The following is a 12,646-nucleotide window of genomic DNA, read 5'->3' as shown; positions in this document are numbered from 1 at the left end:
GTTTCCATTTCCTGCACAAAACAGAGCAAGAGACGGAAACCTGCAGGACTCTCTCATACCCATTCATTTGAGCGTTTTATGCTCTCCGCCGCGAAACCGTTTTTTTTTAAAACGGACACAGAGTCGGACATGCAGTACTCTGTGTCCGATTTTAAAAAAAACGGTTTCGCGGCAGAGAGCAGAAAACACTCACCACCTCTCACGGCTGGACCCGGTCTGACAGCTTTCTGTCTTCTGAATGCAGAAGATGGAAAGCTGAGAACGGACTCCGGGCGCCAGTGTGAACCTAGCGTCATGAGGGCCGAACTTGAGTCTGAAGTTCCTATGCCAAGCTAGGTGTTTCCGTAGTAACAGACTACAAACAAAATCAATGTAGTCTGACATTCTTAGGAATCAATGTAGTCTGACCCTGCAGTCATAGGCTGGGTTCACACAGGGTTTTTTGGACCGGATTTTGACGCAGAATCCGCCTCCCATAACTACAATGGGAGTTGTTCACTTCCTTTTTCCGCAAGCGGTTTCTTCACAGTCGTGGAAAAAAGAAGCGACCTGCCCTTTCTTGCCACAGATTCCACGACTGAATCAGCCACGGAATCCGGATCGCGACACTCTCTCCCTACTAGGCCCATTCATTTAGGCCTAATCTGGAGCGGAAGTCGCGGCTAGCCGCTGGAGGCGGTTTTTGGTCCAGATTCTGAGGCGGCTTCCCGTGTCAAAATCCATTCCAAAAAACCCTGTGTGACCCCAGCCTTACTCCCTGCTAGGTGTTCCCTACATACTTTCTTAAATTAGGCAAGAACTGCGACCTGGTGTTGGCCCAATGACTACAGGATTATACTTTACAGGCTTTGGTTTATTGTGTTAGTACGTAATAAAGCACATAGAGTGGCTCTGCTTGGGAGCGGTGCGGTCAAAGCAATAGATTTTGATCAGGACTATTACTAAGGTTGTTTCATTCCTCCCTATAAAAGAACGTAATAGTTCTTTTGCACTTTACCGAACAATTTTTCTATTCCATAATCTCCGTGTCCAAAATGCTTGTGGATCTTTGATCTCTTACATACTGTACATTTCAATTACTGTATACAAAATGAAATTGAGGCTTCAGAATTACATGTTATGTATTTTTCTGTTGGCTAAATTGCAAGATCTGTGCTCTTTCCTATAAGACTGTCATTCAGAATCTTATGAACACCAAGATAAGTGCGCAGGACATGAAAGGGCAGTGGATAGTCCTCTCTCCATGGTAGGATTATGTGTCAGGAGCCTTATAATAGACCAGTTTCACTTTTTATGTTCCTTTCAAGGCCAGGTCTGTCAGCGGTGCACTCAAGGGCAGATCCGTGAATCGCGGTGTCTCTTGACCATTGGCTTCATGAAAGGAATAGTTCTGAAGCAGAGTATGAAAGGTTGGCCCATTACTGATCCATTAATAATCTGATGTCTTTAGAAAACTTTGTGAAGCCCTTGACATTTGAGCAAACCGGTAGATCTCCTTGACTTGTGATATTCTGTTTAATAGAGAACATGACATTACATGCCATGTAGAATGGAAATGTGTTTCTGTGACACAAATGAGGATGCTAATTTCTTGCAAATGAAAGTTGCAGAAGCATTGAGGGATAGATATACCTTGCGTGCTCAGCCTTGAGATAGAAAAATAAAAACACTAAATCTTTTTATAGTGCTTTTAGTGAATTATGTTTTCTTAAGCTGTATACTCGCATCACGTTGGTGGGGGCCCAACTTAGGCTAAGGCCACATCTGCTCTGGGTCTCCATTGGACACAGAAACTGCCAAAAGTCATCGTAGGACTTTTTGCTCTGCCACCTTAAGTATGAAAACAAACCTCATTACAGTCTATAAGGTCTGCAGATAACCGCTGTTTTAGTGGCCGGCCTTCCATAATTCAGGTTGAACCGAACGTCGGAGAACCTGGCATAGATGTGAACCTACAAACACCAAAACAATAGAAAAATAAAGCCGCACCAAACTACTCCAAAGAGGTTACATAAAATATATAAATTTTATTAATGAATGTCATAAATTGATTTCAGCAGGGCAGATGTAACATGCCGAATGGAAACATACACAGAATAAGGACAGTAGCAGGCCAGTAATATATACACACACATAAATGTACCGTATATACTCGAGTATAAGCCACATTTTTCAGCACAGTTTTTGTACTGAAAAAGCCCCCCTCGGCTTATACTCGAGTCAGTCAAAAAAAAAAAAATTAGGGGGAGGGGGGGTCTATGACCAGCTGTAATATCAATGTCCCATAAAATAGTGGGGGGAAAAAGAAGCTTTAAAAAAAATCTAAGTTGTAAATCGCTCCTTTCCCTAGAATACATAAAAAGTAGAAAATGACTGTGAAACACAAACACATTAGGTATCCCTGTGTCTGACAGTGCCCGGTCTACTGAATATAGGGGATCTGCAATGCTCCTCTTCCGTCGGAAATGGGTTAATAGGAGCACTGCAGATACCCTATATTCAGCCAGGCTGAATTCCAAGTGGAGGGAAAAAGGGAAGGGGCAGACAGACAACCAAATCGCCCCCTCCCCTTCCCCAGCATCTACTGCACCCAAAAACTCTGACCATTTTAATTTTTGAAATTTTCCAGTAGCTGCTCATTTCCCCCCCTCGGCTTATACTCAAGTCAATAAGTTTTCCCAGTTTTTTGTGGTAAAATTAGAGGCCTCGGCTTATATTCAGGTCGGTTTATACTCGAGTATATACGGTAATACTAATAGATGTCAATCACCTGTGTATATGAACCTCCTAACCATAAGACATGCAATTTTGGTAGATGTGAACCTATCCTAAAGTGCATGGGAAAGAACTGCAATACTATTCAGTGACCACACAATGTACACAGCTATTCTTGAGTACCAAGACCCTTAAATCATGTGATCATTTGATATTGGTAACCAATCCTAAGATTGGGTCATCAATATTAAAATGTAGGAAACCTACGTTACAGGGGTTATCCAGTTTATTACAATACTGTTCATATAAAAGGATTCTTCAAATTAAAAAAAACTTACTAATAGAGGGAATGTTAAAATTTGCCAACGTTTACCTGATTTACATTCAGGTCATGTTTCGTTTGCAAGCTCCACACCCCTGAAGGCCCGCCCCCAAAGCACCAACTACCTCATTTGCATTGCTTTAAGATTGTTTTTCTCGAAATCTGCAAAAGTGACCTATATAATAAAGCTAACTTGTTCATCACTGTAATGTTCTCTGTGACAGTTCAATATATTTGGAGAGATGATAGACTTCCTTCAAAGCAGGCAACACCTTTAATATTATATTCGGCATCGCTAAACGTGCTCATACACCTTGAGTTGTATTAGACAACTGCTATTCTTTTCTACGTTCCATATACATGTTCAGTTTGATCACGCATGCAGATGTTTTCAGAGGAGGGGCTGACGTTAGACACCCCTGGTGGGGACAAACAAAAGGATTGGACATGAAATCCATCCGGCCTGATCCTTCACTTGACTTCATCTGTCGAGTGGCACAAGACGATAGGCTGGTTCAGGTGAAATTGACAGTTTTGCCAACTTTTCTGTTACATGAGTGTGGGCCTTTATAGAGATGTACTTTTGCCTTATCTTCGAAAATGTACAACCCCAACTGGGGTTGTACATCCGCGAGAAATGTAGAAATCTGAATAAAGCCTTAGAGGATCTTACATAAATCAGGCTCGAGCAGGATTCATTATAACAGCTGATATTTTGCATAAACTTTTTTTTCTTTTTTTTTTTAAATCCTAGTTTTTGCTGTTCGTGATGAGGAGATCAGGGACGATAAGTAATTTACAAGCCTTTTCAGTATTATTGCAGCCATCTCCATGGCTACAGGCCTTATATAATTTTCTGTTTTGCGTGTATGAAATGTAGATAAGAAGAGTTGCAAGAGCTGAACAAGATACTGTTCCCTGGTTTCAGAGAAGTGTCAGAAATTTTGCTCAGAGCGAAAGGTTATTGATTTTCTTCTGACCTCAGTGGGAAAAAATTTTTAAAAAACGATGCCAGTTGTAAAAAGAGACTTAACTTCTCCTTATATCCGGAAGATACTTAGCTTTAAAGGGACACCAAATGCCAATAGTGATGTTTATAGACACGTTGCATGAAGATCGAATGCTTTGGCAATTCCTTATGTCTCTAACCTATTACGGAAGAGTAGGGGGCCACAGAGCTGATTCTGAGGACATTATTGCTGCTAATAATATTACTGTCCAGCAATCCACCAAGATTTATGTATACGTACCGATAACTGAATGGTCAGTTCCAAAGTATAGAGACCTCTTCCAATTATAAATCTATTGGGGCAGGTTTACTATTTGACTATATACCGGTATTCCACGTTGGGCATTTGCGGCATTTATTGATGCTTTTTGTGCTTCACAAGACACTTGTATGTCCAGGTTCTAAGTTCTCCAGGGTTTGGCACAAAATAATGCTAAAGCAAGCCGGCAAGTAGAATAAGTGTTTATCTATCACACAGTATATACTCGAATATAAGCCGAATTTTTCAGCACAGTTTTTGTGCTGAAAAAGCTCCCCTCGGCTTATACTCGAGTCAAGCAAAAAAAAAATATATATATATATATATTTTTTATTTTTATTTTTTTTGAGAGGGGGGGGGGTCTATGACCAAAATAGTTTAGAAAAAAACTTTAAAAATAACGTAAATAAAAGTTCTAAATCCCTCCTTTCCCTAGAATACATATAAAAGTAGAAGATGACTGTAAAACACATACACATTAGGTATCCCTGTGTCTGAAAGTGCCCGGTCTACTGAATATAGGGGATCTGCAGTGCTCCTGTTCCGTCGGGAAGGGGTTAGTAGGAGCACTGCAGATACGCTATATTCAGCCAGGCTGAATTACAAGTGGGGGAAAAAAAAAACAGTCCTCAAGCTCAGGGAAGGGGCAGACAGACAACCAAAACACCCCCTCCCCTTTCCCCAGCACCTACTGCACCCAAAAACTCCAACCATTTTAATTTTTGAAATTTTCCAGTAGCTGCTTCATGTACCCCCTAGGCTTATACTCGAGTCAATAAGTTTTCCCAGTTTTTTGTGGTAAAATTAGGGGCTTATATTCGGGTCGGCTTATACTCGAGTATATACGGTACCTCTGTGTTAAATTTGACGTACCCTGGTCTAAGTTTACACTGTCTGAATATTAGAGAGCCTTGTGTTCATAGTTTTTCTATGGAATGTAAAAATTCCAAAAATCTTTAGCCTTATATGTACAGAATATTGGAACTTAAATGCATTACTATCAGTGGTGGGTATAATGATGCCATAGGGAGCACTACTTAATCCCATGTATTATGTATTTTTATGTTTATTTTTAATTTTCGGTTCCATTTTTTCCCCAACTGTGACTTATGAGGCTATAAAAATTCCTATTTTTCTGAATAATAATAATAATCTTTAATTAGATTGTGGCAATATATTGCACAGTTCTTTGTAACCCAGAAGGCACATGTACAGACAAAAGCAGACGTTACAGAGTAACAAACCAAATAATTCACACAATGGGAGTGAGGACCCCGCTCCATCTATGTGTGACACAAAAGGTAAAGGTGGATAGAATCACACAACATGATATGCTATTCTGGTTGTCAAAAAGTAACCGAAACCAAATGCAAAAGAGCGAACATATATAAACAGAGCCTCAGACCTCATTGTTTCCATTGACTGTAGTTAGCAATTGTTGGACAGAGTTTACAAGAAAGTTACAAAACTGTTCTGACTTATTTCCGATGCATAAACTTTCCATAAAAGGGTCTTCCCATCTGGGCACGTTATCTCCTATCCTGTACATAGGGGATAAGTTTCAGATCAGTGGTTGTCTGACTGCTCAATGCTCCACCGATCAGGAGAACAGGGCACTTTTCTAAGTGGATTGGTAGTCGCATGGTGGTCCAGCAGCATGCCCACCGCTCCATTCATTCCAATAGTGCACTTAGATGGACCAGAAGAAACCCACAGCTTGAGTTTTGAAAGACGAGGGACTGCGCTTCACCACGGAATATTTCCAAAATGTAAACTTTATTTACTACCACGCGACGCGTTTCAGGGTAACCACCCCTTTCTCAAGTGTACAAGTAATCTTACATCAAAACATCCCCCATTCTCCATCAGACCCCACTGATCTGCAAGTTATTGCCTATCTTGTTTATAAGGGTTAACTTGCCCAAATACGAAACCCCCTCTCATTCCGTTCCTATAAGTCTGTTTCGCGTTTCAGTGCTGTGTCTATTGCCACCCATTACAGTGTTTGTACAGGCTCCAGAGCAGAGTCACAAACGTTACCACTTCTGATTTGTGACGTTCTCTACATTTCTGGTTCTAACAGCTTTAATAAATACAAAATCTTATTAACAAATCTTTTCTTCTAGATGACTCCAGCGGGAAGAAGCCTGAGTCAACAGATCCATCTATCTGCCATGCTCCTGGAGGGGAGTACTATGTGGAAGGCGAGACCTGGAACATTGACTCTTGCACACAGTGCACTTGTCATAGCGGACGAGTTTTGTGCGAGACTGAAGTTTGTCCTCCTCTTCTCTGTCAAAACCCTACTCGGACTCAAGACTCTTGTTGCCCTCATTGCCCAGGTACGACATGGCTGCTTTGTCTACACAAACTTATACGACCTGAAAGTTCTTTGAGGTATATGCAGAAGAAATCTGAGGATACTTTTTGTGCTATGGAAGTTCCTTTGTCTGTATTTGTAGTGTTCAGAGGTGTCTTGGCAACCAACATCCAGCTTAATTTTCACCTTCTATAGATACTGAAGAATAGACGGTGGATGGTAATCCTATAATAAAGCAGTTATGGAGAACGATTGCTTAATCTTAGAGTTTCAGGTGTTTCCAGCTAAAAAGACAGTGTAGCTTTGTTAGTTAGGGAGAAGAAAGCATTATAAGGAGCGTGTTTTGCCCAGCGCTACTTGACATAATGGAGTCTTTAACCTCTTTTGTCTTTCTTATAATTACAAGATGTGAGTTGACTGAGCGATGGACTTATATTGGCTATTTAAGAAGATCCCAGAGCATTTCAAGGACTCATAAGCTTATGGCAGTGCAGAATAGCTATGCAAGAGATGTTAGACTACAGATTCTCTAAGATGACTTGCTGCTGGTACAAGGGTCATGTGACGTGATCGGTGGGTGTCGGACCTTCAGTGATTATACTTTTATCACCTGTTTGGATTTTCGTTGACCACTTCCTTTAAAGTGGTATTCCAGTCTTAGATACAGGATATCCAATGGAGAGTTTAATGTGAATTATGATTGGAGCTAGGCTTGTCTGTGACCCCACTTTGCATTGGTGAACATCTTTCTCTACTGGTGGGTCCCATTTTTTGGCGTTACGGACATGTACTCATGTGGATCTTTGGTAAATGGCAAAGTAATCGCATGGATGATATGTGCTTGCTACCCATGCCCTCCTATTCACATGAAGAAGTCATGTCCTGAGCTACTGTACAAGCCACTGATATGAACATGCAGAAGGGGCTATAGAAAATAATGAGTCAGTGTACTAGCCATTAGAAACACAGCTAGTTCACTGATACAGCACATATTCGTGTTTATTGAGATATATATATATATATATATATATATATATATATATATATATATATATATATTGTGATGTACGGGGGATTCGGAAGCTCTGGTTTCTTTCCCAAAAGCTGTCTTTATTGCAGCAAACAAGCTTAAAGGTACAGGTAGTGCTGCTCAGCATGTCAGAACAAACAAATGAAAATAAAGACCTACGCCTCTCCGGCGGCTTACTAACCAGGGGGTCAACCTACTGCTGACCTCCTAACAAACAAGGTTCGCAAGGAAACAAGGGGTACACATACCCGGCCCTTTAACAGCATCCTTTTTGGCAGAGCTTTCCCAGACTGGTTGAGCGTGTGTTTCAGTCTCTCTCCTCTCTCTCACTAACCAGCACACCTGTGCTACTTACAGAGCTCTGCTGGTCGGTTCCCAAGCCTGGAGTGGATTGCCCTGCAGGACTGACCCGAACTTTACTCCAGTCCGGGACCTACAAGCTAAACGCCTGTGCATACTGCAACAGTCTTGGGGAAAAATAGCGGTTCTCCCATACTATACCCCTCTCCACTTTACTATACATATATATATATAGCAAATGGAAAAACTATGGTTAAAAGGCATGAGGTGTGAACGCCCCCTAACCTCCTTCTGTTTTTTAGAAGATTGCAGTCTTCTGCTGACAGGTACATCAGGAAATCATTCTGACATATACCACCGCCATATGGTCCACTGTGGTGTAAATAGATCCTAAATCCATTTTTACCTCTAATTTAGTACAGCACATTTCCAGTACTTTACTCTTGTACAAAGTGAGTAATTTACTAGAATAATATTGTCTCTCTGTTCAGACAGTACTGATACAGTTGTGGCATTGTTGGGTTCGGCCATGTTTTTCTAGGATGCAGATGCGCTTGTTTCTTGTATATTGATTCTTCTTGTGACCAACCAGCAGGCAGCAGCCACAGATAACTGACGGCTACAATCCAGACAATCACCACTATTGCTTCCTGCTTGTAGAATTGATTTTGATGATATATATTACACTCGCCACTTGCTTGGATGGTCAAACCCTCACAGTCATGTCAAGAATACGCACCCATTGTGAGTTACACATGCCTCAGAAACACTTCGGGGAAGAATAGCTACCGTAATGAATTTACTAAATTGCGGATGATATAAGTAATGGAAATATATATAATTTACCTTGGCGGATTCCCAATCACAAAATGAAGCGCTTGTGTGGCTGAATGATGGGTGAATACAGGTGCAGCTCCATACCTGCTATATGAATACATTAGGAAAGAATCATGTCTGTGGAAGCGTCAATGTTCCCTACATTGTGGGTCCTCCTGCCGACGCTGCCTGAATTATAGTAATAACACTTGTTGGTAATTTACCACCTAAGGCGTTAGGAGCTAGTTAGAAAAAGCATGCTACCTGCTGCCTTTGAAGAATATGAAAAAACTGTACTAAAAAGTTTTCATGATTGAAAAGTCATTAACAGCTTTCCAAGTATACTACAGCATTGGGCAGAAGTCAGGAGGGACAGGCCGCAGCAGCGGGGCGGTAAGAAGATATTTTTCTTCCATTTAACAGAGGCAAAGTAAACGTATGACTATCCATTTACCTAGAAATCAGTGTTAATAATAATAATAATAATAATAAGGATCAGTTTCAGAAACTGATCCATTTTTATTTAACATTGATGTCTAGGAGAACAGCCACCCGTTTATCCATTCTTTGCATCCGATAAATGGATGTGCTAAAGGGGTTTAGAAAATCAGATCTAAATGGAGCCTTAGGCCACATTCCTGCGGAGTAACGTGCCGCTCATTTAGACACGTATACACGTGTCAGAGCACTGCACTTCAAAACAGATCCCATTGACTTCAATGGGTGCCGCCTTACGCGCGCTACATATTGAAATCAATGGGAGGCTTTATAACCCTTTGATTTCAATGGGTAGCGCGCATAAGTCGGCACCCATTGAAGTCAGTGGGATCTGTTTTGAAGTGCCTCGCTCTGACACAAGTATATATGTGTCTAAATGAGCGGCGCGTTACTCAATGGAAACGGAGCCTTAGTAGGAAAATGGTGAGGAATTTGGTGTGGAATTTCAGCATTGAAAAAAAGCCTCCTATTGACTTCAATGCGTTCCTTTTTCAGCTAGCCTTTTTTTCAGCTCTGAAATTCCACACTAAACTCATCACCGTTTTCCTCTGTGTGAATGCACCCTTAATGTATCACACGTCAATGCATAATGACCATTTAAAAAAAAAAAAAAAAAACAGATGTCACACAACAGCATTACATTGAATGTCTGTGAATGGGACCATTGAAATATCGGCCATGTTCTATTTTTGTGTGCTAGTACGGATCCATCCATACACTGTAGTATATGGGTGTTTTTCATGGCCATTTTGCACCTCGGACGTGTAACTGTTTGCTCTCCGGGCTCATAAGAGCAGAATTGTCAGGGAATTCTGTACTAAACCTCCAGGTGTATTGTGGACTGGGGCAATGATTTCCTCACTATGCAAATAGGGAATAATTTAGAGTAGGCCGAGATGTGTTTGGCCAGTAAAAAGGTCATGTTCCAAAAATGGAATTTTTCTTTCAGAAAATGTGAAGCCATGACACAAAGGACTTGTATTGACATTCCTTGATCAGATTTATTGTTTTCTATAGAGAAGCTTCACATTGGTTTCAGCCGTAGAGTTACATTTTCCCTGGGGTCAATAAATCAGCGCACTCACCTTGACACATGTCAGAAGTTGGATAGTGGCGTTGCATACCTGAACTTCATTTTCTGGTCTCGATCAAACCAATAGTCCTCCTTGGCTGACGGTCTAGAGGTCAGACTAACTAAAGCAATGATTTATTTCTGTGAACATGACTGAAGGGAATCGCCATGAACATTGTACGCAGGTGCTTTGCATTTGTAGATCCTCCCTATGGGGAGCAGATAAGGCTACGGTATCTGGAACATCTAACCATTGACTGCGGCCTGACTTCTATTCACTAACGCTTTTGTGGCCCTTCATAACAAACAGTAGAAAATAATTGAATGCAGAATGAATTGCTATTTCTGTAAATGGGATGGCATCGCATTGAAAAAAAGAGGAAGAATTATGGAGAAAATGCTAATTATTTTCCACATTGTACATGGGATTTATTGCTAAGCCGAGTACTTATTTCAGTTTTGTTTGGACAATCAGCTACAACAACCAGCCATATACTCCCATATAAACATTTTTGCTAATATTAAGCCAAAGGTAACAACAAAATCCGATGCCCACTATGGCCCAGCTACAAAGCAAATTGTGGAGCTGAATGAATTCACACGCCATTCACTAGACCATGTGTGGAGGGTAGCTCGATAGAGGCAGTGGTGCGGACCCAAACAGTCAAGACAGGGACACAAAATCTGCACAAACTGGTTTATTTAGAAGAAAAAAAAAACAGGAAAATAGATAAACCTTGACTTCAGGCACAAAATGAGCAAAACAAAATACAGACTTAACTTCAGGCAAAATCAAAATGAAATCCTGACCGTCTGAGCAACTAAATAGAACGGATAACCTTTCTATACATGTGGCTTATTACCAGCCACACGAACAAAACAAGTGCAATATTGTCTCACCAGACTCAGGGCTACAGTACAGAATAACACACCTCCTTTCACCTCATGGAACTGCCCTGCAATGCAGGATCTGCAGCCTTTTTCTGGCCCAGTAATGAACCAAGGATCTACACCGGACTGAGGCCTACTCCAGATTTGACCTGGACCAAACATATGTCAGAAACCTGGGGCAAATATATCTGGACTCCAGAAATCTGCCTGTCACCTTCTCACAACCACTATAGACAAAGAATACCTTACACCCTGCTGTGTTTTGTACTTAAAGGCTGAGGCCACAGGTTGAGAAAACACATCATTTTTGGCTGTTGTGGAAATAGAGCTAAAAAATATAATTGACACCTGACACGTTCCCGTTTTTTAAAAATTCCTATGAAAGTAAATATTCTAACGCCATGTATCTACTAAATCACCTGTGCAATATTTCCTGCTCATTTTGGGGTGAATTCCTCCCCAAAATAGCGGCAGATTCCATCTTGGTTCTGCCTCCTATCGAAAACAATTGCATGCAGAAACTGCAGGCCTTAAACATGTTCTTTGAGATTTTATAGTCAACCCCTCTATGTAGGGTAAGGTATAGCTTTGTGAATAGTGGGGTCCTATGTTCACGGCAGTACCAATACATGAAAACATGCAGCCGTGCCTCTGTGTCTACCAGATGTAGATGTGATGGGATTGCAGAAGTCCTGGGGATCACATATAAGGGTAGGCCATTCATTTAAAATCCCTGTTTTTCTGGCACGGACTACTGTTTACCATGGCAAATTCATCTAATTTCCCAATACATAAGAAAAATATGTGCCATGATTTGAGCTTTGAAAATAATATGTGCGTCATGATTACAGGTCTGTCTCATTGCGTAGCCCCGGGCTTTGTGATGTTGCCAAAGTATCTGCAAGCTGACACATGCTTGGAATAGAGGAGACTGACTCCTCACATATACAACAATGCAGTTTAGAGGGAATATAGTCATTTCAGCGTAGTTGGTACAGTATACACCAGCTTAGCGTAGACTCTGAGCCTCAGTAGGAAACTTTGAAATAATGCATTGAACATGTTAATATTGGGGTTCCTCCTACGTTCTACACATTGACACCCCCTCCCAGTGATTCCCAAAGAAGCGCTCTCCATGGGAATCTGTGTGAATAATGCTTTTCACATTCTGTTCGTTGTCTATACCTAGTAAGTTGCATTCATTTACATGATTATTATGCCACGATGAAGTGTTACTATCTAATCATTCTGTCGCGTTTTATCTCTTTGTTCTGTAGCTCAGTGTGACATATTTTTTTTTACAGTTTTATTATTAAAACCATAAATGTGTTTGTTGTGTTTGAGATTCAAGAGCAAAAAACATCCAACTAGATTTGTGACAGCATGGACAATTGTTACTATACAGTACTATCTA

General features: G+C 40.9%; 1 protein-coding gene across 1 annotated transcript in view; it reads left to right on the top strand.

Moving 5' to 3' along the window:
- Positions 1 to 12,646, top strand: part of CRIM1 (cysteine rich transmembrane BMP regulator 1) — a 530,601-nt gene that overhangs the window by 466,970 nt on the left and 50,985 nt on the right. Inside the window, exon 12 of the mRNA XM_075267494.1 lies at positions 6,432 to 6,647. Within this exon, the coding sequence (XP_075123595.1) occupies positions 6,432 to 6,647 (216 nt within the window). The remainder of the gene's footprint in view (positions 1 to 6,431; positions 6,648 to 12,646) is intronic.

The sequence above is a fragment of the Leptodactylus fuscus genome, chromosome 3, assembly GCF_031893055.1.
Source record: "Leptodactylus fuscus isolate aLepFus1 chromosome 3, aLepFus1.hap2, whole genome shotgun sequence".
NCBI classification, from domain to species: Eukaryota; Metazoa; Chordata; class Amphibia; order Anura; family Leptodactylidae; genus Leptodactylus; species Leptodactylus fuscus.
This window is presented reverse-complemented; position numbering and strand designations above follow the sequence as displayed.